Source organism: Pristiophorus japonicus, chromosome 10 (assembly GCF_044704955.1).
Source record: "Pristiophorus japonicus isolate sPriJap1 chromosome 10, sPriJap1.hap1, whole genome shotgun sequence".
Taxonomy (NCBI): Eukaryota; Metazoa; Chordata; class Chondrichthyes; family Pristiophoridae; genus Pristiophorus; species Pristiophorus japonicus.
In genome coordinates this window covers 149,774,252-149,798,206 of record NC_091986.1, presented here as the reverse complement: position 1 = coordinate 149,798,206, position 23,955 = coordinate 149,774,252, and the positions used below count along the sequence as shown (strand labels likewise).

Genomic DNA, 23,955 nt, shown 5'->3' with positions numbered 1-23,955 from the left:
TATGATTTTGTTCCAGGACAGCAAGATGCCACAGTAAGCTGGATATTCAATGCATTGCGTCCACAAAGTGGTGAGATCAGTCAGTCATTATAACCAGATTGGCCACAGAACATTACAAATCTTTGTAGACTGCAACCCCTTCACCAGCTCTTCCAAGCATCAGTCTGTGGTCTTCCCATACATCACCTCAGCTCTGGTCTCCCTATTGAACTTGTCACAGATGGAAGTTATTCTACAGCCTACAGAGGGTACAGGTCTTCAGCCACACAGCATAAAAGCTGCTCATCAGAATCGTCTCATTACAAAATGCTCGCTATGCAGGCCACTCATTCACTTTAATTCAGTGTTGGATTACTCTAAACAAGTTATCTAACATCCTCACGCAATGCAATCCAAAAACACAACTACTTCTTCTGTGCCTTTCTCAAGATCCAGCCCCAATACCAAACAGAAATGTCAACTGGACACTAGCTTTGTACACGCTCCATTTCAAGGGGGGGGGGGGGGGGAGGAGATGTGAAGAGCCTGTCAAGATACTTACTGCTAGACAACATGTCTTCGTCACCTTCATACACCCTCTTCATCAAGCACTGAACTTCCCAGGTATACAAACTCATACATCACTTTCACCTCCTAACCATTTTCTTCACACCAATTTTTTTTTAATAAATCAATCTTCTTTTATCTTAACTTACTAGTCTTTGTACTATTGAAAACCTGTCATTTAGCATCCCCTTCTTTCAGCATAGAAGCCCTTGTTTATCAGAAGGACAGTGACCAAGGATGCAGCAAGAATAGCACCATCCTCCACATACTGCAGTTCCTTGACAACTTTCAGTCTTTCTGCTTCCTATTGCCTCAAGCATATCATGGTCCATAACAATACTGAACAAGTCAGCCAATAATATGTGGTCCTGTCAGACTATTTCCTTCATTCTGAACCATTGTAATATCCTCACATAAACCTTCATGGACTTGTGCATCATCTTTTACAGATTGATAATGATGAGATGCAGTTCCATGGTTTCAATTCCCACATGATGAGCTCTTAACATCAAGCACATCACTGTGGAAGACAGAGTGAAGAGCAGGCACACTGCCACAGGGTGAGGAGAAAAACAAGTCACCCCATTCTTACATACTTCTTAGAAGCCAACAATAGAAGATGCACAGCAAAGGGAGACCCCAGAAAACAACAGGAGGACAAGTGAAAAATCTTTCACTTCTTACAAGTAGGACAAGAAAAATTGAATATTTCAGGCTCATCATATAGTTGCTGTACAATGATATAATCTGACATTAAAAGAAGATAGTTGCCCTTAATTCGAAGCTGACTGATACAATTAGCTCATGGCAGTGTAAAGGAACACCAACATTCTGCATCACACAGTAACAGGACATTGCAATTTATCAGATAGTCAGATCCCAATCTCAGATGTGCCATCAAGTGCAGGTCAAGTACATCTCCCAGCACATATCCCAGGACACACTCATAACTTCCAGCTTCAAAGCTGTGTTATAGTTGTATGGGAGCACAGAGTTCTTTTTTTTTAGTACATAGCCTAGGGCTATCACTTAAAAAAGAATCCAAAAATTTGGCGGGGGGGGGGGGGGTGCGGTGGAGAATCTCTTTTTAAATTCAAATCCTTTTGAATGACAAGGATGCATCACTCATCACCACCATATTCGCAGAACCATTTAAATATGAAAGATGATTTATAAAACAAAACATAAAACAGATAAAACATTTATTTAAAAGAGAAAAGATAAGTTGAAGGGGGATAATTTTTCTTCAAAGTAATCATCCATATTGTAGGGAAAAAAATGGCCACTAGAATTGTTTTTTAATTTCCAATATGGAGACCCTCAATCAGATTCTTCTCGCCATTAGATCAATCCAGTGTTTTCATGGACAGAATGTGTCCCCATTTATTCCACAGAGGCTCCATAGAAAACAAGAACTGTAAATCAGACCATGGTGAGGGTAAGATTCCTGGAAACCATGTCACTCACCAGGTACCCTGCAGTCCCAGCCTGTAAGTATGGTTTCCCAAAATCCAGCAGAGCAGTTTTCAAGCTGGGCTGAAGTTGCAGACCTCACTGTTTTCTATAGAGTTTCTGTAGAATGCGCAGGGATGTCACTGAAATGGCCTGGCAAGAAAATGGACCCAATTCAAGGATCTCCATGCGAGCAATAAAATTAGTGCTTTTACAAAGCACAAAGTGTCAATGAAAATTCTGGTAGGTATGCTTTTTTCCCTGAACAGAAAGTACTGCCCCAGATATATTTCCCTTAAATACAATGCACTTACCTAGCATCTGCAGGTCACAAGCATGGAAGTAGGTTGTCTCATCCATATGCTGCAGAAGACGGCCAGGAGTACAGATGACAATATTGGTAAGATGGATCCTCTCAGACTCTACTTTCAGATCCTATTGTAAGTAATAATATGGATTAAACATCTCATAAATGATTACCAACATCAGGCAATAGAAAGGGGGAAAGAAAAATTGAACATAGAACTAAAATATGCCCTAATTAAGTTGTTCACAAAGGCAGTCACAGATCTGGCAGCAGTACAGGTCTCAGCAAATTCACCCACCCAATATCATTATAGTTCTGAGGTACTGTCGAAAGGTGTGTCAAATATATTTTTTTAAACAATCAAACTGGATGGAAAAATGTATAGACCTTATACATTCCAATGCGAAAGATGAGTAATAGAGGAAAAAGGCCAATATGGACAATGGAAGTAATGCAGGGAATAAGGGCAATAAAATATTCCTAAAGTATAAACCTATGGGTAGCAGGGTGTAATGGGACAAATATAAAATATATGGCAAATGGAGGTTAAGAAACTAGTCAGAAAAATGTCACACATTTCTTTAAATATATTCACAGCAAGCAGATGAAAAAGATGTGAGGACAATGAAAGATCTCAACAGTGACACAATATTAAAGGTATGAGGGACAGCAATTATATTATTCTGCGTTCATGGGCAGTCTCCCCAGCACAGAAATTAAATATCCCAGGGAAGAGCGAGGCAGAGCAAGTAGAAGAATTCAAAATTTCAGATATGGTGGTCACTTACAGGCTGATAAATTTGAAAAGAAAACAATTCACCAGGTCCAGAAGAAAGGGTGAATTTATCGGAGGGAGTTCTTGCCTAACAAATTCAGTAGAGTGCAAGAAAATTACAAATATTGTTGACAATGAAGGTTCAGCAGAGGAGATGTATTTAGATTTTGGCCAGGCTTTTTGATACTGTGCCAGGCAAACAATTAATGTATAAGGCAGGAAGGTTATCGAATAGGAGGCAAGCTTGTGTGGACTGAAAATCAGTTAACCAGGGAAAGGAGGGTTGTTATCAAAGCTGTGTTAACACAGCAAGAGGTCACTAGTTGGGAGCTATAGAAATCAGTGCTGAGGCCATTGCTGTATACAAGCAATTGGGAATTGGGGACAGAAACAAAGCTGTCTAAGTTTGCAGATGACACCAAATTAGAGAGAGGTCAAATAATAGGGAAGAGGTAATCCCAATAGAAAAGGGATCTGTATAAGTTGGGAAGGTGGGCAAATGAGTGGAAAATTTATTTTAATGTGGGAATAACTGCAAGTTATACGAGACTACGGAAGAGAAATGAACAATGGGAATATAAACTAAAAGGCTCAGGGTTGCAGGAACAAAACAAGAAAGGATGCTGCCAACGAACCAGAAGTAGTTGCACATGCGCAGTTCCAGTGTTTTTTTTATTTTTGTTATCGCCGGACTTCCCAAAGTGAGGAATAAAGAAGCGGATTTATAGAATTCTGTTAGAACCGTTAATTTTAAATACATTTTGAACTTGGAGTTTATTTCTTTTAAGTTTTTTGTCCTTTGAGACAGTGGTTCTTAAACTGGAAAAATCACCAATAACATTAACCCAACCTAGTAACATTAATGAAACTTTATTAGTGATGCGCTTCAGCATTTCTCAGATCCTCCGTCTGTTGTGGTGAATGTTATTTTTTAAATTTGTGATTTGACAGTTATGCACAGAATGCTTCTGTGCAGCTTCCGGTTCATTTGGCAGGAGTTACTTTGAACAAGAAAGGGATCTGGGCTGTTGACAAATAGCCCACTGAAAGCAATAGCGCAGTATGCAGCAACAGCAAGGAAGGCTAAGCAGATCTTGGGAGGTACAGCGAGAACAAATCATCATCATAGGCAGTCCCTCTCAATCGGCTTGCTTCCACTCTGAGAATGAGTCCTTAGGTGGCTGAACAGTCCAATACGAGCGCCACAGACCCTGCCATAGGTGGGAGAGTCAATCGTTGAGGGCAAGAAGGCAGAGTATTATCTGGATAGCGGCAGACTAGAAAACAGGCGAGGTGCAACGAGACCTGGGTGCCATGATTCATCAGTCACTAAAAGTGGGCACGCAGGTACAGCAGGCAATAGCTAGGCGATTTGAATATAGGAGCAGGTAGGTCTTACTGCAGTTGTACAGGGCGTTAGTGAGGTCTCACCTGGAATATTGTGTTCAGTTTTGGTCTCCTAGTCTGAGGAAGGACGTTCTTGCTATTGAAGGAGTGCAGCGAAGGTTCACCAGACTGATTCCAGGGATGGCTGGACTGTCATATGAGGAGAGACTGGATCAACTGGACCTTTATTCACTGGCGTTTAGAAGGATGAGAGGGGATCTCACAGAAACATAAGATTCTGACAGGACTGGACAGGTTAGATGCGGGAAGGATGTTCTCGATGTTGGGGAAGTCCAGAATCAGGGGACATAGTCTTACGATAAGGGGTAGGCCATTTAGGACTGAGATGAGGAGAAACTTCTTCACTCAGAGAGTTGTTGATCTGTGGAATTCCCTGCCGCAGAGAGTTGTTGATGCCAGTTCATTGGATATATTCAAGAGGGAGTTAGATATGGCCCTTACGGTTAAGTGGATCAAGGGGTATGGAGAGAAAGCAGGAACGGGGTACTGAAGGAATGATCAGCCATGATCTTATTGAATGGCGGTGCAGGCTCGAAGGGCCGAATGGCCTACTCCTGCACCTATTTTCTATGTTTCTATGTAAGGGAGGGTGGGACAGGTTTGCCGCACATTCCTTCCGCTGCCTGCGCTTGTTTTCTGCATGCTCTCGGAGACGAGACTCTAGGTGCTCAGCGCCCTCCCGGATACACTTCCTCCACTCAGGGCGGTCTTTGGCCAGAGACTCCCAGGTGTCGGTGGGGATGCCGCACTGTATCAAGGAGGTTTTGAGGGTGTACTTGAAACGTTTCCTCTGTCCACCCTTGACTCGTTTGCCATGAAGGAGTCCCGAGTAGAGCACTTGCTTTGGGAGTCTCGTGTCTGGCATGCGGACAATGTGGCCTGCCCAGCGGAGCTGATCAAGTGTGGTCAGTGCTTCAATGCTGGGGATGTTGACCTGGTCGAGGACGCTAATGTTGGTGCGACAGTCCTCCCGGGGATTTGAAGGATCTTGCAGAGGCATCGTTGATGGTATTTCTCCAGCGACTTGGTGTCTACAGTACATGGTCCATGCTTCTGAGCTATACAGGAGGGCGGGTATTACTACAGCCCTGTAGACCATGAGCTTGGTGGTAGATTTAAGGGCCTGGTCTCCGAACATTCTTTTCCTCAGGCGGCCGAAGGCTGCGCTGACGCACTGGAGACGGTGTTGAATCACCTCATCAATGTCTGCTTTTGTTGATGGGAGGCTCCCGAGGCATGGGAAATGGTCCATGTTGTCCAGGGCCGCGCCGTGGACCTTGATTACTGGGGGGCAGTGCTGTGCGGGGAGGACAGGCTGGTGGAGGACCTTGGTCTTGCGGATGTTTAGCGTAAGGCCCATGCTTCTGTATGCCTCAGTAAATACATCGACTGTATCCTGGAGTTCAGCCTCTGAATGTGCGCAGACGCAGGCGTCATCTACGTACTGTAGCTCGACGACAGAGGTTGGGGTGATCTTGGACTTGGCCTGGAGGCGGCAAAGGTTAAAACAGCTTCCCACTGGTTCTGTAGTTTAGTTCCACTCCAACGGGGAGCTTGTTGACTGAGGTGGAGCATGGCACGAGGAAGATTAAGAGGGTTGGCGCGATGACGCAGCCCTGTTTGACCCCAGTCCCGACGTGGATTGGGTCTGTAATGGATCCATTGGTAAGGATCATGGCCTGCATGTCGTGAAGGATGTTGAAGAACTTGTGAAGGTATCCGACATGGAGGACGCCGCTCCATAGACCCTTGCGATTGACAGTGTCAAAAGCCTTTGTAAGGTCGAAGAAGGCCATGTATAAGGGCTGCTCCCTGCATTTTTCCTGCAGCTGTCGCGCTGCAAAGATCATGTCCGTTGTGCCCCATAGGGGACGAAATCCACACTGTGTCTCCGGGAGGACTCCTCGGCCACAGGGAGAAGACGGTTGAGGAGGACTCGAGCGACAATTTTCCCAGTGGTTGATAGCAGGGAGATCCCTCTGTAGTTGCCGCAGTCGGACTTGTCCCCTTTTTTAAAGATGGTCACGATCACTGCATCTCGGAGATCTCCCGGCATGCTCTCCTCCCTCCAGATGAGAGAGATGAGGTCATGTATCCGTGCCAACAACGCCTCTTCGCCATACTTCAGTGCCTCAGCAGGGATTCCATCCGCTCCCGTAGCCTTGTTGTTCTGGAGCTGTTTTATGGCTTTTCCTACCTCGTGCAATGTTGGGGTTTTACGGAGGTGGTGGCGGGTCGCATGCTGCAGAATGGAGTCGAGAACACTCGCGCCAAAGGCAGAGTCTCGATTGAGGAGATCTTCGAAGTGCTCCTTCCAGCGGGTCCTGACTGCCTCGGTGTCTTTGATGAGTGTTTCCCCGTTCTTGGCCAGCAGCAGGGTGGGGCCCTGGGAGTTTGGACCGTAGGTGGCCTTGACTGCAATGAAGAATCCTCGCACATCATGGCTGTCGGCCAGTTGTTCTACCTCCTGTGCTTTCTCCATCCACCACCTGTTCTTTAGGTCCTGGGTTTTTTGTTGGACCTCAGCCTTGAGCCGTCTGTAATGTTGCTTTGCTGCTCCTGAGTTGGGTTGTTGCTTAAGGCTCAGAAATGCTCTGCACTTGCGATCTATTAGTTCTTGGATCTCCAGATCATTCTCATCAAATCAGTCCTGGTGTTTTCTGGTTGAGTGACCAAGTGTCTCTTCACAGGCACTGGTTATGGAGGCCTGGAGGTTAGACCAAGCGCTGTGGGCATTCTGCATCTCAAGTCATCAAGGCACGCCAGGTTAGCTGTGAGGCACTGGCTGTATAGGGCTCTCTTAGCTGGGTCTTTAAGTGCCCCGGCATTGCCTTTTTTGCAGCACTGCTTCCGCTGTTCCCTCCACTTTGGGGCAATGTTAATGTCGATGATGGATCAGATTAGGCGGTGGTCCGTCCAGCAGTCGTCAGCTCCTGTCATGGCCCAGGTGATGCGCACATCCTTGTGATCCCAGGCTCGGATGATGACATAGTCGAGCAGGTGCCAGTGTTTGGAGCGAGGGGTGTTGCCACGCTGCCTTGTATTTGTTCCTCTAGTTGAACAAGGTGTTGGTGATGAGAAGTTCACGTTCTAGACATTTTGTCAGGAGTAGGGTTACCAATGGAGTTGGCTTTCCCTACCCCCTCTCTGCCAATCGCGCCTCCCCAGAGGGCTATGTCTTTGCTGACCCTGGCGTTGAAGTCACCTAGGAGGATCAGTTTGTCGCCCGCAGGGATGCGGGACAGGAATTTTGCAAAGTTGGAGTAAAAGCCCTCTTTGGTCTCATCCGTTTCATCGAGTGTTGGGGCGCACGCGCTGATGACTGTGGCGCTTTGGTTTCGGGATAGGGTGAGTTGAAGAATCATGAGGCGTTCGTTAACCCCGCAGGGGGAGTCTTTGAGGCGGTCGACCCGCTTGTTTTTGATGGCGAAGCCGACTCCGTGAAGGCAGCATTCTTCCTCTGATTTCTCTTTCCAGAAAAAGGTATAACCTCCACCATTTTCCTTGAGCTGGCCTTCCCCTACCCACCGGGTCTCGCTTAGGGCGACGATGTCGATGTCAAAGCGTCTAAGTTCCCGGGCAACTATGGCGGTGCGGCGTTCTGGCCTGTCGCAGCTGGAGTTGTCCATGAGGTTCCTGACATTCCAGGTCTCGAACTTCATGTTAACGGAGTGGAAGATGCCTGTGTGTGAGTTCTTTTACCGTGGGGTGGCTGTTGCACATCGGCCACCACACGGGCTTAGCTGAGTAAGGTCTTGGTCCAGTGGCAAGAGGGTCCAAAGCGACTGGAGACCACTCAGTGCTGTATGGGCCTAATTGCCTACAGCGAGAAGTTGGCCACAAGTTTGGCGCCGAGTAGCGCCCTTGATGGTTGGGGGCAGGCATTGGGAAGGTCAGTTGTCCGCTGGAGTTCTGTGTCAGAGGTCAGCAAGGAGTGGGAGGGTGGAAGGGTCACAGCAGTGATGCTCATCAGTAGAAGAGGCCAGGTCACTAGTGGGGAAGGAGAGGTCCAGCCGTTGACGAGGAGAGGCCTGATCGCCGCTGGGGGGGTGGAGGCCCGCTGCTTGAGGGAGGGGTGATGTGCCGGTCGCCTGGTCAGAGGCTCACCTGGCGTCGTCATGAGTAACCCAGTTTCAAATGACTGAAAATGATGCTAATAAAACACACCAAACTATTTTCTAGTTAGATTCTAGCGAGAACAAAGCACAAATCGCAGGAGGTGATAATGAGTTTATATTAGGTACCGGTATGGCCACACCAGGAGTAGTGTGTTCAATTCTGGTAATCATACCATAAGAAAAGATATCCAGACTTTGAGAGCATTGCAGTAATGGTTCACTACACAGATACGTAGCTCAAGGCCTCAGCTATAGAAGTTGAAAAGTCTCATGATTAAAAATGTGCCGACCTCATGCTCGTTTTTTTGGCGATATTTTGCCATTTTTAGCGAAAAACCGGACAGCAGGAAATTCAGAGACATCTTGCGCAACGGTTATTAAGTACCGCTGGGGAGCGGACCGCCGCCGTGCAAGACTCAAAATATCGCTTTCGCCAAAAATTTGCCTCAGTTTGCACCCGTATTTAGGACGAAAAAAACCACCAGGTAAAAAGCTGCGCTGTAGTCCTTGGAGCAACGGGGTAATTATGAAGACCTGCAAAAAAGATAAGTTAAAAAGTTTTTATTTTTTAATTCTGTTGCAGCGATTCGCTAGTTAAGTATCTTGTGAATGTTTTGAGATTTAAAAATTTTTTTTTTTTTTTACAATTTTTTGGGGTGTTTTCCCCCTTCCCTCATCATCAGTCGTAGGCAGTCCGTCAGAATTGAGGAAGACTTGCTTCCACTCAAAGTGAATTCTCAGGTGGCTGTACAGTCAAATGTGGGAATTACAGTCTCTGTCACAGGTGGGGCATAGAGTGGTTGAAGGAAAGGGTGGGTGGGGAGTCTAGTTTGCCGCACGCTCCTTCTACTGTCTGTGCTCGATTTCTGCATGCTCTCGGCGACGAGATTCAGGGTGCTCAGCGCCTTCCCGGATGCTCCCCCTCCAGTCTGGGTGGTCTTAGGTCAGATATTCCCAAGTGTCGGTGGGGATGTTGCACTTTATCAAGGAGGCTTTGAGGGTGTCTTCGAAATGTTCCTCTGCCCATCTGGGGTTCACTTGCTGTGTAGGAGTTCCGAGTAGAGCACTTGCTTAGGGAGTCTCATGTCGGGCATGCGGACGATGTGGCCCGCCCAACGAAGCTGGTCGAGCGTGGTCAGTGCTTCGATGCTGGCCTGAGCAAGAACACCGACGTTGGTGCGTCTACCCTCCCAGTGGATTTGCAGGATCTTGCAGAGGCAGCGTTGGTGGTACTTCTTCAGCACTTGGAGATGTCTGCTGCATATGGTCCATGTCTCTGAGCCATATAGGAGGGCGGGTATAACTGCTGCCCTGTAGACCAAAAAGCTTGGTGACAGATTTGAGGCCCTGGTCTTCAAACACTCTCTTCTCAGGCGACCGAAGGCTGCCCTTGCTGATAGTAAGTTCCCGAGGTATGGAAAATGGTCCATAACCCCTCCCCCCCTCCCAAGGCCTTTCTCGCAGTGGTATCGGCCTCGATGTAAAGTTGCAGAAAATTCGCGGTTTGTGCCACGAATCCTCATGCAACGCCGATTTTTACCACTGCGCAAATTGAAGCTTGATTTACCGGCGATTCGGGAGACCCCGCGAGTCGGCAAGTCACGAGGCCCTGTGTGTTCGGAAGGCCCTCGACCGGGCAGGTAAGTGATTAGCTGTTTGATTGGTAAGTATCTCTCATTCTCTTTTTAAACAGATAAGTCTAATTAGAGAGATGGTAGGGGAGTTCAGTCCTGTGGAATACATGTCCTGTGGCATGTGGGAAGTCTTCGATGCTTCGCGCGGCCTAGACAACCATGTGCGCAAAAGGTGTCTCCAGCTTCAACTACTCGAGCTCCCCGTTTCGGAGCTTGAGCAGTGGGTGGAGTCACGACGGTGCATCCGCGAGGCTGAGGGCTACGTGGATAGCACGTTTCAGGAGGTGGTCACCCCGCAGCATAAAAGAGTGCAGGCAGAGGGGAAGTGGGTGACCACCAGACGAAGTAAGAATACTAGGCAGATACTGCAGGAGTTCCGCCCCCGCCACCCCCCACACCACACCCCACGCCCCCCCCCAATCCCCCATCATCCCCCCACCCCCGCATCCCCCCCCACCCATATCCCCCCCCATCCCCACCCCCCCCACCGCACCCCTCCCATCCCCCCCACCACACCCCTCCCATCCCCCCCCCCCATCGCACCCCTCCCATCCCCCCCCAATCCCATCCCACCCCTCCCATCCCCCCCCAATCCCATCCCACCCCCCATCCCATCCCCCACCCCGCCCCACGCCCCCATCCCATCCCATCCGCCCCCCCCCATCCCCATCCGCCCCCCATCCCATCCCCATCCCCCACGAGTCCATCTCGCTTTCCAACCGATATTTTCTTTTGAGTACCGGTAAAGGCGATAGTGCCTCTGGGGAGTGCAGCCAGAGCCAAGTCCAATGCACCCACGGGTGCCTCAGCTCCGCAGTGGGGAGGGACAAATAATAAAAGAGCTGTAGTAGTGAATTCAATAGTTAGGGGGACAGAGAAGCGTTTCTGGGCCCATAGACGTGATTCCAGGATGGTATGGTGCCTCCCTGGTGCCAGGGTCAAGGAGGTCACAGAGTGGACGCAGGGTACTCGGGGGGGGGGGGGGGGGGGGGGGGCGGTAGGGTAAACAGCTAGAGGTCCATATCTCAACCAATGACATAGGTAGAAAGAGGGATGAGGTCCTGCAGGCAGAATTTAGGGAGCTAGCAGGAAAATTAAAGGGTGGGACCTCAAAGATAGTGATCTCCAGGTTACTACCGGTGCCATGTGCTAATTAATACATGAATCGAAGGATAAAGTGGGTAAACGCTTGGCTGGAGAGTTGGTGTAGGAGGGAGGGCTTTAAATTCCTGAGGCATTGGGACCGCTTCTGGTGGAGATGGGAACTGTACAAACCGGACGGGTTGCATCTCAACAGCGCCGGGGCCAATATCATCACAGGGGAGTTTTGCTATTGCTGTTGGGGAGAGTTTAAACTAGCTTGGCAGGGGGATGGGAACCTGAGAACAAATTCAATAGGGAAGAAAGTAAAGCTGAATTGGATAGCAAAAATGTAGAAAGTGAATCTGTAAGACAGAGGAAACAAGGGTTACTAAGTAGTAATTCAAGGAGGTCTTCCTGTGCTAAATGGTATATACTTTAATGCAAGGAGTATAGCGAATAAGACAGATGAGCTAAGAGCACAGGTAGACATTTGGGAGTATGACATTATAGCCATTACAGAGACATGGCTGAAAGAGGGGTAGGTTTGGCAGATCAATATTCCTGGTTACAGGATTTTTAGACAAGACAGAGAGAGGGGTAAAAAGCAGAGGGGGGGGGTCACGGTATAAATAAATTATTACAGCTGAGAAGAAGGATGATCTGCTAGAGGGATCATCAAATGAGGCCATATAGGTCGAATTGAAAAATAAAATATAAAAAAGGGGCAATCACACTGCTGGGCGTGTATCATAGACCCCCAAACAGTGGGAGGGAGATAGAAGAGCAAATTTGCAGGCAAATTGCTATGAATTTATGAAAGGGAAGTCATGTTTGACAAATTTGCTGGAATTCTTTGAGGATGTAACGAACAGGGTGGATAAAGGGGAACCAGTGGATGTGGTGTATTTGGACTTCCAGAAGGCATTTCACAAGATGCCACATAAAAGGTTACTGCACAAGATAAAAGTTCACAGGGTTGGGGGTAATATATTAGCATGGATAGAGGATTGGCTAACTAACAGAGAGTCGGGATAAATGGTTCAGTCTCTGGTTGGCAACCAGTAACTAGTGGGGTGCCACAGGGGTCAGTGCTGAGACCTCAACTATTTACAATCTATATTAACGACTTGGAAGAAGGGACTAAGTGTAACTTAGCTAAGTTTGCTGGCAATACAAAGATGGGAGGAAACGCAATGTGTGAGGAGGACACAAAACAATCTGCAAAAGGACACAGACAGGCTAAGTGAGTGGGCAAAGAATTTGGCAGATGGAGTATAATGTTGGAAAGTGTGAGGTTATGCACTTTGGCAGAAATAAAATCAAAGAGCAAGTTATTATTTAAATGGAGAAAAATTGCAAAGTGCTGCAGTGCAGCGGGACCTGGGGGGTACTTGTGCATGAAACACAAAAGGTTAGTATGCAGGTACAGCAAGTGATCAGGAAGGCCAATGGAATCTTCGCCTTTATTGCAAAGGGGGAAGGAGTATAAAAGCAGGGAAGTCTTGCTACAGCTATACAGGGTATTGGTGAGGCCACACCTGGAATACTGCGTGCAGTTTTGGTTTCCATATTTAAGAAAGGATATATTTGCTTTGGAGGTAGTTCAGAGAAGGTTGATTCTGGAGATGAGGGGTTGACTTATGAGGAAAGATTGAGTAGGTTGGGCCTCTACTCATTGGATTTTGGAAGAATGAGAAATAATCTGATCGAAACGTATAAGGTTATGAGCGGGCTTGACGAGGTGGATGCAGCGAGGATGTTTCCACTGATGAGGGAGACTAGAACTAGAGGGCATAATAGAATAAAGGGCCGCCCATTTAAAACTGAGATGAAAAGAAATTTCTTCTCAGAGGGTTGTAAATCTGTGGAATTCGCTGTCTCAGAGAGCTGTGGAAGCTGGGTCATCGAATAAATTTAAGACAAAGATAGACAGTTTCTTAACCGATAAGGGAATAAGGGATTATGGGGAGCAGGCAGGGAAGTGGATCCGAGTCCATGATCGGACCAGCTATGATTGTATTAAATGATGGAGCAGGCTCGAGGGGCCGGATGGCCTACTCCTGCTCCTATTTCTTATGTTCTTAAGTCTAACAACCATAGGGCAGTAATAGTAGAGGATTTTAACTATCCTAATATTGATTGGGACAAATATAGTGTGAAAGGTATAGAGTGTGCAAAATTCTTAAAATGCATTCAAGAAAACTTTTTTTAGTCAGTACGTAACAAGCCCAACACGATAGGGGTGGTTTTCGATTTAGTTTTGGGGAATGATGCTGGGCAGGTGGAAGGGGTATTAGTGGGAGAGCACTTGGTTGACAGTGACCATAATTCAGTCAGATTCAAGATAGTTATGGATAAGGACAAGGATAGACCAGGAATAAAAGTTCCAAATTGGGGAAAAGTTAACTTTGCTAAGTTGAGAAGTGATTTGACCACAATGGACTGCAAACAGCTACTTGTAGGTAAATCAGTTTCGGAACAATGGGGGGCATTCAAGGAGGAGATCTGGAGGGCTCAGGCCAAACATGTGCCCTTAAAGAAAAAGGGTGGGAATAATAATTCTAGCGCCCCCTAGTGACTTACAGGGGAGGAAAAAGAAAAAAAGGGAAGCTTATGTCATCTACTGATAGCTAAATACTGTAGAATTTTTGGAGAAATATAGTTAGTTAAGAGCTAAAATTAAAAAGGATATTAGGAATGCTACGAGAGAACGTGCAAAATTTTTGGCAAGTAAAATTAAGGAAAACCCAAAGATGTTCTATAAATATATTAAGAGCAAGAGGATAACTAAAGAAAGGGTAGGGCCTATTAGAGACCATGAGGGTAATATGTGCATGGAGGCAGAAGATATTGGTATGGTTCTGAATGAGTACTTTGCGTCTGTTATCACAAAGGGGCAATGCAGATACTGCTATCGAGAAAGAATGTGAAATTCTGGATGAAATAAACAAACAGTGAGAGAGGAGGTATTAGGGGCTTTGAAAGTAGTTAAGTCCCCAAGCCCGGATGAAATGCATCCCAGGTTATTGAGCGAAGTGAAAGTGGAAATAGCAGGGGCCTTGACCATTATTTTTCCAGTCCTCTTTGGATTTGGGCATGGTGCCAGAGGACTGCTAATGTGGTACCCTTGTTTAAGAAGGGAGAAAGGGATAGGCCGAGTAATTACAGGCCTGTCAGCCTAACCTCAGTGGTGGGAAAAGTATTGGAAAAAATCCTAAAAGACAGGATAAATCTACATTTACAAAGACAAGGATTAATTAGGGACAGTCAACACGGATTTGTTAAGGGAAGATCGTGTTTGACTAACCTGATTGAATTTTTCGATGAGGGTAGTGCATATGATGTAGTGTATATGGACTTTAGCAAAGCTTTTGATAGATAGAAACATAGAAACATAGAAAATAGGTGCAGGAGTAGGCCATTCAGCCCTTCTAGCCTGCACCGCCATTCAATGAGTTCATGGCTGAACATGAAACTTCAGTACCCCCTTCCTGCTTTCTCGCCATACCCCTTGATCCCCCGAGTAGTAAGGACTACATCTATAGGTCCCACATGGTAGACTGCTCACGAAGGTTAAAGCCCTTGGGATCCAGGGCAAAGTGGCAAGTTGGATCCAAAATTGGCTTAGAGATAGGAAACAAAGTGTAATGATTGATGGATGTTTTTGTGACTGGAAGGATGTTTCCAGTGGGGTTCCGCAGGGCTCAGTACTGGGTCCCTTGCTTTTCGTGGTATACATCAGTGGTCTAGATTTGAATATAGGGAGTATGATTAAGAAGTTTGCAGATGACACTAAAATTGACTGTGTGGTTGATAATGAAGAGGAAAGTCATGGACTGCAGGAGGCTATCAATCTACTGGTCAGGTGGGCAGAACAGTGGCAAATGGAATTTAATTCAGAGAAGTGTGAGGTAATACACTTGGAGAGGGCTAATAAGGAAAGGGTATACACATTAAACAGTAGGTCACTTAGAAGTGTAGATGAGCAGAAGGACCTTGGAGTGCCTGTTCACAGATCCCTGAAGGTAGCAGGCCAGGTGGATAAGGTGGTTAAGGCGGCATACGGAATGCTTGCCTTTATTGGCCGACACACAGAATACAAGAGCAGGGAGGTTATGCTTAAATTGTATAATACCCTGGTTTGGCCACAGCTGGAATACTGCGTCCAGTTCTGGTCGCCGTATTATAGGAAGGACATGATTGCACTAGAGAGGGTGCAGAGATTATTTACTAGAATGCTGCCTTAACTGGAGAATCTTAGTTATGAGGACAGATTGGATAGGCTGAGTTTGGTTTCCTTGGAACAGAGGAGGCTGAGAGGAGACCTCATTGAGGTGTATAAGATTTTGAGGGGCCTGGATATAGTGGATGGCAAGGGCCTATTTCCCTTAGGGGAGGAGTCAATTACGAAGGGACATCGTTTTAAGGTGGTTGGTGGAAGGTTCAGAGGGGATTGGAGAGGAAGCTTCTTCACACCGAGGGTTATGGGGGTCTGGAACTCACTGCCTGGAAGGGTGATGGATGCAGAAACCCTCACCACATTTAAAAGGTGCTTGGATGGGCACTTGAATTGCCGTAACCTGCAGGGTTATGGACCTAGAGCTAGTAAGTGTGATTAGACTGAATAACCTCTTGTTGGCTGGCACAGATACGATGGTAAGTACTGCAAGGAATCGAATACAGCCAGGGTGATCTCCTGGACTAGTTTTGACCGCCTGGATGGGTCGGAAAGGAATTTTCCCAGATTTTTTCCCCCCAATTGGCCTGGGATTTTAATCTGTTTTTATGCCTCTCCCAGGAGATCTCATGGTTCTGGTTGGGGTGGAGTGTCGTGTAGAATGTTGCGGTGCAACAGATGGTGCAGTTGTGTGGGGCGGACTGGTTGGGCCGCTTGCTCTTTATCTTTCTGCCATTGTTCATAGGTTTATATGTAACCTTCAGGGCTGCTGAGTGCCGTGTGGCTCTTTGTCGGCCGGCGCGGACATGATGGGCCAAAATGGCCTCCTTTTGCGCTGTAGATTTCTATGTTTCTATGGAATTTTAGGCCTCGTAGCGGTAGCGGAACAAAAGCAGTATTTTTGGCAAAAAAAATATTGTTTATGCAAAAAAGCGAATTTCTAGCCCAAAGATTTTTTAGTGTGGAGAAGAAAAATCTCAGAGGAGATAGTATTTAAGCATTCAAGATTCTTAAGGCAACAGATAAATAGAACATTGATGCGTCTAGGCTTAAACTCTAGTATTCTCTCTCTAAACCTCTACATCTCTCTCACAAAAGTCACAAACTCTAGAACCAGGAGAGATGGACTCTGGATCGGTTCCTATGGACTGGAGGGTAGCTAATGTAACACCACTTTTTAAGAAAGGAGGGAGCGAGAAAACAGGAAATTATAGACTGGTTAGCCTGACATCAGTAGTGGGGAAAAGTTTGGAATCAATTATTAAAGATGAAATAGCAGTGCATTTGGAAACAGTGACTGGATCGGTCCAAGTCAGCATGTATTTATGAAAGGGAAATCCTGCTTGACAAATTGAGAATTTTTTGAGGATGTAACTAGTAGAGTGGACAAGGGAGAACCAGTGGATGTGGTGTATTTGGACTTTCAAAAGGCTTTTGACAAGGTCCCACACAAGAGATTGGTGTGCAAAATTAAAGCACATGGTATTGGGGGTAATGTACTGATGTGGATAGAGAACTGGTTGGCAGACAGGAAGCAGAGAGTCGGGATAAACTGGTCCTTTTCAGAATGGCAGGCAGTGACCAGTGGGGTACCGCAGGGCTCAGTGCTGGGACCCCAATTATTTACAATATACATTCATGATTTGGATGAAGGAATAGAGTGTAATATCTCCAAGTTTGCAGATGACACTAAACTGGGTGGCGGTGCGACCTGTGAGGAGGACGCTAAGAGGCTGCAGGATGACTTGGACAGGTTAGGTGAGTGGGCAAACGCATGGCAGGTGCAGTATAATGTGGATAAATATGAGGTTATCCACTTTGGTGGCAAAAACACGAAGGCAGAATATTATCTGAATGGTGGCAGTCATTGAAAGTAGACACGCAGGTACAGCAGGCGGTGAAGAAGGCAAATGATATGTTGGCCTTCATAGCTAGGGGATTTGAGTATAGGAGCAGGGGGGTCTTACAGCAGTTGTACAGAGCCTTGGTGAGGCCTCACCTGGAATATTGTGTTCAGTTTTGGTCTCCTAATCTGAGGAAGGACATTCTTGCTATCGAGGGAGTGCAGCAAAGGTTCACCAGACTGATTCCCGGGATGGCAGGACTGACATATGAGGAGAGACTGGATCGACTGGGCCTGTATTCAGTGGAGTTTAGAAGGATGAGAGGGGATCTCATAGAAACATATAAAATTCTGACGGGACTGGACAGCTTAGATGCAGGAAGAACATTCCTGATGTTGGGGAAGTCCAGAGCCAGGGGACATAGTCTAAGGATAAGGCGTAAGCCATTTAGGACTGAGATGAGGAGAAACTTCTTCACTCAGAGAGTTGTTAACCTGTGGAATTCCCTACCACAGAGAGTTGTTGATACTAGTTCATTGGATATATTCAAGAGGGAGTTAGATATGGCCCTTACGGCTAAAGGGATCAAGGGGTATGGAGAGAAAGCAGGAAAGGGAAAGAGGTGATGATCAGCCATGATCTTATTGAATGGTGGTGCAGGCTCAAAGGACTGAATGGCCAACTCCTGCACCTATTTTCTATGTTTCTATGCCAACTTAGAAGAGGGAAAGCGCACTGATTGTTCAGATTGAATTACTTTTCGCAGAGGGTAGCAAATGTGTTCAGCTGCTACCCAAGGAGGCAAATAGTAGAGACATTTTTAAGGAGACAACCAAAGATATTCAAGGGTTTGGGCAGTTGAGAAGTATTAGATTTTCAGACCAGGCAGATGGACTGCAGAGCCTTTTCTGGTTCTGTACCATGTCCCCAATAGTAGGCAAGTAAATTCATAATGCTCTTCAATATGCAATTTCCAGCATAAGTTTCAAAAGCTTGCACGCCAGAATTTGCTGTAGCAGGGCGTCAAACGGTGTCTGCCGTTAATCAGACTTGCCCTTGCATGTTTAGGTTTTTAGAGTTTTACGTGTTGCACGTTATTGAAAATGCGAGCTGTTAACATATTAAAGAGAGAGAAAAAGGCTCAGAAAGGAAAAGTTTTTTTTTTAAGTTTTAAGTTAAAAATGTGACATTTTTTAAATCTCCAACAACAATTAATACTTGAAGTAATGAGGCACCACACTTGTAATAGTTAATTTTCAGAGGCAGAGAGGTTGACTGCCAATAATTAACACTTATCACATTGTTAAAAAGGTACTTAGACTTGAAATGACAGAACTTAACTTTGTGTGGTGCATTTAGTTCTTATCTACTGTCCAAATACTGCAACTTCACGCCATTCAATGCATTTCAATGGTGAGGCACACAGCGAGATGCAGTTTTCGGGAAGCCAACAGTGCAACAGTGCAACCCGGACAGCAAAATTTGGATAGTGGAATTTAAAAGCGTGAAGTTGCTGTACCATTCGCTCATAAATAACGGTACCATTAGCCTTACCGATACTTTGAGAGCAAAATTTAGCTCAATATGTCCAACTGGATGGCAATTTTAAGACAAAATATTTTCAAACAGAAGATTTTGCTTCTATTAACAAATACTTTCGATCTTCCCAAACCCATTTGACAAACCTATAATCTGAAGGGAAATAATTTGCAAAATCATCAAATTCAGTAACCTTAATGAGGTAATATTTCACATTTGCAGTGATAATTTTGGAATAACCTGTATATTATAGTTTCCACATAACATTGCCCATTGCCTGACATGCCAGGACCTGGTCATTTTCTAGCAAATAACCACAGTATAGGTTCCCCTTATGTTATCTTTTAAAAATATATATATTTTTTTTTAATATATTTTCCTTAGTGTGACTTTGTACCTCAACCTAGAAAGTGAAATAGTTATATAACAATGTCCTTAATGCCTACCTTCCCTCCTATTATAAGTCCAGCTGAAAATTCATGGTTTTTCCCCACTTTGCGCAGGACCTCAAAGGTCTGATATGCCAGTTCTCTGGTAGGAGATATGATGAGAGCGCCCATTCCATCTTCCGATGTCCATTGTTGACGATAAAGACATTCCAATACCTACAGAGTGGCAGGCATACAGTTGTGAGCAGAAGGATTTGCTGAAGACAACTTGTTTGATTAATGAGTTGACAGAAACCTATTAGTTTTCTGCTGCTTTGTGATTAACTTTGAACCAATCAGCATGGCCATGATGCAAATGCTGTGTATAATTTCTTGGCAGTAAAATGGGTATTAAGATATGGAAAGTATGGGTGTATTTATTAGATGTACAACTAATATAGTGACTAAGATATAGCCTAAATAAGCAGATTCACATTACTTAACAAAATATAATGTACATTTAATCAGACATTTGTAACATTTTGAATTGTGTACTTGATCAGCAGATTCAATAACTGTCCAATAATCACCAATTACTGAAATGTTATAGTGGACTGGAATCCTAAATAAATAGCAATTCATTACTAGGGATTCAATTCAAATGAAACACCAGTACTTCGTTGGCAAATTACACTATAAGCAGCGAGTGTACAAATTCACGAGTTGACACAAGATGTTGTGCCCAGCTGCGCTAAAGCACTTGCCCTCATCAATAAGACGGTGGCCATAGAACGATAAATAGGCACAGAGCAATCACCCTTTGACGCGGGTTTCCAAAAGGAGGGGAAAAAAACAAAAAGCTTTCCATTTTCTAAACAATACTTGAAAGTTTTATACCATAATATTGAATTAATATATAAAATTAGTCAATCTACTGTGGCAAAGCACACAGGGAGTCAAGACCAAGTACAGTCTTCAGGTGAAGTGGAACAGGATGTGCAGATATAACTTACTCCGTATGTTAAAAGTATACACTTAATCATGTTTTATTTCTATAAATTCCGATATCCACAATTATAAACGGGAACTGCTCATGTAAACTTGTCACATTGTAATAACACCCTCGTCAAAAGTGCACGTTGACTCAAGATTATCAGATAGAATTTTATTACAAAAATAACGCACATTATTTCATAAACTTCACTCATTTTGTCTTGGCCTAGGTCTACCAAATCAGCTTTTCATTAATCGAAACACCCCCCCCCCCACCCCACTACCCCTCTGTTAATCTCGGTCACTTACAGGAATAAGAAATGCCAGCGTCTTCCCAGATCCAGTCTTTGCAGCACCAAGAACATCCTTGCCTTGTAAAGCGAGACCAATTGTCTGCTTCTGTATTTCAGTGGCCATACGATACCGTGCTTCCAACAAGCCTAAAAGAGAGAATATAACCTTTACAAATTTCCAGAACAGAGCAAGCAAAAGTTGTTATAAGAACATAAGAATTAGGAACAGGAGTAGGCCATCTAGCCCCTCGAGCCTGCTCCGCCATTCAACAAGATCATAGCTGATCTGGCCGTGGACTCAGCTCCACTTACCCGCCCGCTCCCCATAACCCTTAATTCCCTTATTGGTTAAAAATCTATCTATGTGATTTGAATACATTCAATGAGCTAGCCTCAACTGCTTCCTTGGGCAGAGAATTCCACAGATTCACAACCCTCTGGGAGAAGAAATTCCTTCTCAACTCGTTTTAAATTGGCTCCCCCGTATTTTGAGGCTGTGCCCCCTAGTTCTAGTCTCCTCGACCAGTGGAAACAACCTCTCTGCCTCTATCCTGTCTATCCCTTTCATTATTTTAAATGTTTCTATAAGATCACTCCTCATCCTTCTGAACTCCAATGAGTAAAGACCCAGTCTACTCAATCTATCATCATAAGGTAACCCCCTCATCTCCGGAATCAGCCTAGTGAATTGTCTCTGTACCCCCTCCAAAGCTAGTATATCCTTCCTTAAGTAAGGTGACCAAAACTGCACGCAGTACTCCAGGTGCGGCCTCACCAATACCCTGTACAGTTGCAGCAGGACCTCCCTGCTTTTGTACTCCATCCCTCTCGCAATGAAGGCCAACATTCCATTTCGCCTTCCTGATTACCTGCTGCACCTGCAAACTAACTTTTTTGGGGATTCATGCACCAATGGTGCTTTTAGTGGCCCCCTCCCCTTTTATAGGGGGCACTTGGAAAAATGTGATTTTAGCGCCCAAAAAAAAACCACAAAAAAAAGAAAAAGAAAAAAATACCACAAAAAAGGAAAAAAAAAAAGGGCCTTGTAAATGTCTGCTGTGTCATCCAGGGCGGGTGGCACGGTTTAATGTTTTTTTATTTTACAGATAAACTCAAAAGAGTTTCATGCACCAATAGTGGAACAGTGGAGGCGTGTCCTGCACAGTTGGAGCTGAGCTGCTGAGAGAGGAGCAGCTATCAACTTTTGCTCTTGCCTGGAAGGCCTGGAGAGCCCTGAGAACAGCCCAGGAAGAGAAGGAAGGAAGGGGCTTCACCACCAACTTTCACCCAGAGGGAGAGGAGGGAAGCAGAAAACTTTGAACAACTTTTACCATTCTACAAAGAGTTGGAGAGAGGGGGAAAGACCAACAACAACATCCAGTGTGGAAGGAGGGAGACTCTACCATTCTACAGGTGGGTGCATTGGTGCATTCCCCAATAGACTTTGCTGTATTGGTGGGGGGAGGAAAGAAGACCACTGAGGGCCGGAACATCGCGGGGGGTGTGTGTGTGTGGATAGTGTGTGTGGGGGCCTTGCTTACAACTAGGCCCCACACACAATTGAACCCCCCCCCACCCCCTCAATTGCCTAGCCTGGGATAGCTGGAGCTACCAGGCTGAAGATTTTCTTAATCACCCATTTAAACATCGTTAGGAGTGTGTGCCTGGTGGCTCGAGCTGCCCCAGGTAAAGACATCTTCTCCCCCCACCCGAAAACCAACCCAAAGACTGTGCTTGTATGTTTTGCCATCTGGGGAGTGCACCCCAAGAAAAACACCCACCCATCGCTGTGAGGGGAGACCTGCCCTCGCAGCCTCCCTCTTTCCCGCACCCCCCTTTCTCTATCTCTCTCCTCCCCCTCTCTCTCCGAGACCCCTTCCTCCTAATTTAAAAAAAACAAAACAAAAAAAACAACTGAGCAGAGGGAGCAAGGCCCCTCCCCAATTGCCAACTAGGGGAGAGGTGTGCCTCGTTAAGAGCTCCTCTGCTCAGTCTTTAGATAAGAGGCCATTAAGACCATTAAGGCCTGTGACTTTGGGGTGGGTGTAGCCCTTAAAGGGACCCCGTGATGGCGACCCCATCCACGCCGGTGGCAGGGCCAGCGAAGACATATGCGCAGGTGGCAACCGCTTCCACGTCACCTCCTGCGCCACCCGCTGCCCTGCCACCATTCAGACTCATCACGAAAAAACACGGGGTCAAGAGCTACACTCACCCCACAATGAGCATCGAGGAGTGCGTGCGGGCGATGGCTGGGGTAGTCGGCCCCTCGGCCATTGTCGCGGCCTCCAAGATGTCTGGGAAGGCCGTGTTCTTCCTGGGGTCGGAGCGGGCGGTGTCCCTGGCCCTCGAAAAGGGGCTCACGGTGGGCGGGACGTTCCTGCCGGTGGACCCTCTCGAGGCCACCGCGCAGAGGGTCATCGTGTCAAACGTCCCGCCCTTCGTTGCCGCTGAGCTCCTCCTCCCTCACCTACACCAACTGGGGGAGGTAAGGTCGGGGATCAACCCCATACCGCTCGGCCTCAGGGAGAACAGCCTGCGCCACGTGTTCTCCTTCCGCCGCCAGCTCTTTGTCCGGCTGGCGCGGGAGGACACGACGGAAGGGCACTTTAATGTGGTGCACGAGGGGACTGCCTGCCGCGTCTTCTGGACGTCGGACGGCATGCGGTGCCATGCCTGTAGGGAGGTGGGGCACGTTCGTAAGAACTGCCCCGCCTCCAAGGCCGCCAAACCACCGAAGGCGGCCAAGGCTGGCGCCGCCGCCACCGCCACCCCTCCCCCTAGTTGCGTCCGCGTGCCGGGAGCCGTAGGAGGCCTTTGTTTTCAGGGCCTCAGGCAGGGGGGAGGGAGAGCGTCCGACCGGAAAGAAGGCGCGGAACAAGGCGAAACATCTAGAGGCGGGTCCCCTCAGTGCGCCAGAAAGTTTGACCACCGCGCTGGGCCCAACCCAGTCATCGGCGAGCGCGGGGTGCCCCGAGCCCGTGCCCGAGCCCTTGAACAACACCACAGAGGGGCCCAGGCGCGGGCAAGAAAAGGAAAAGGGGGGGGCGGAGCGGGAGGCCTCGGCAGACATGGAGGTCTCCCTGCCTCAGCGCACCCCCAGCAACAAAAGGGGGCGCCGCTCCGTTGAGGCGGAGAGGGAACAACATCCCTCCGCGGAGGAGTCGGTGCCCGCCGCGTGTCCCGCGTCCCCCACCAGCGCCCCCCACCAGCGCCGTAGGCGGGAGGAGTCTGTCCCCGGGGAGGGTGAGACAGTCGAGGCTGCCCAGCCTCTGCCTCCCGGGGATGGCGTGGAAGATCTGCCTGTCGTGGGGGGCGTGGGGATCGCGGAGGAAAGCATTGCCGCCGGGCCATGCGTCCCGGGGACTGAGGCGGGCGGAGCCGAAAAGGCCGAACCTGAGCCCGCCCAGCCAATATCC

At 46.9% G+C, this 23,955-nt stretch overlaps 1 protein-coding gene across 1 annotated transcript in view; it reads right to left on the bottom strand.

The window, feature by feature from the left end:
- ddx10 (DEAD (Asp-Glu-Ala-Asp) box polypeptide 10) overlaps window positions 1–23,955 on the bottom strand; it is a 464,721-nt gene that overhangs the window by 409,650 nt on the left and 31,116 nt on the right. Inside the window, exons 3-5 of the mRNA XM_070892172.1 lie at window positions 20,553–20,683; window positions 19,329–19,487; window positions 2,313–2,433 (exon numbers count right to left, since the gene is read on the bottom strand). Coding sequence (XP_070748273.1) covers window positions 2,313–2,433; window positions 19,329–19,487; window positions 20,553–20,683 — 411 coding nt within the window. The remainder of the gene's footprint in view (window positions 1–2,312; window positions 2,434–19,328; window positions 19,488–20,552; window positions 20,684–23,955) is intronic.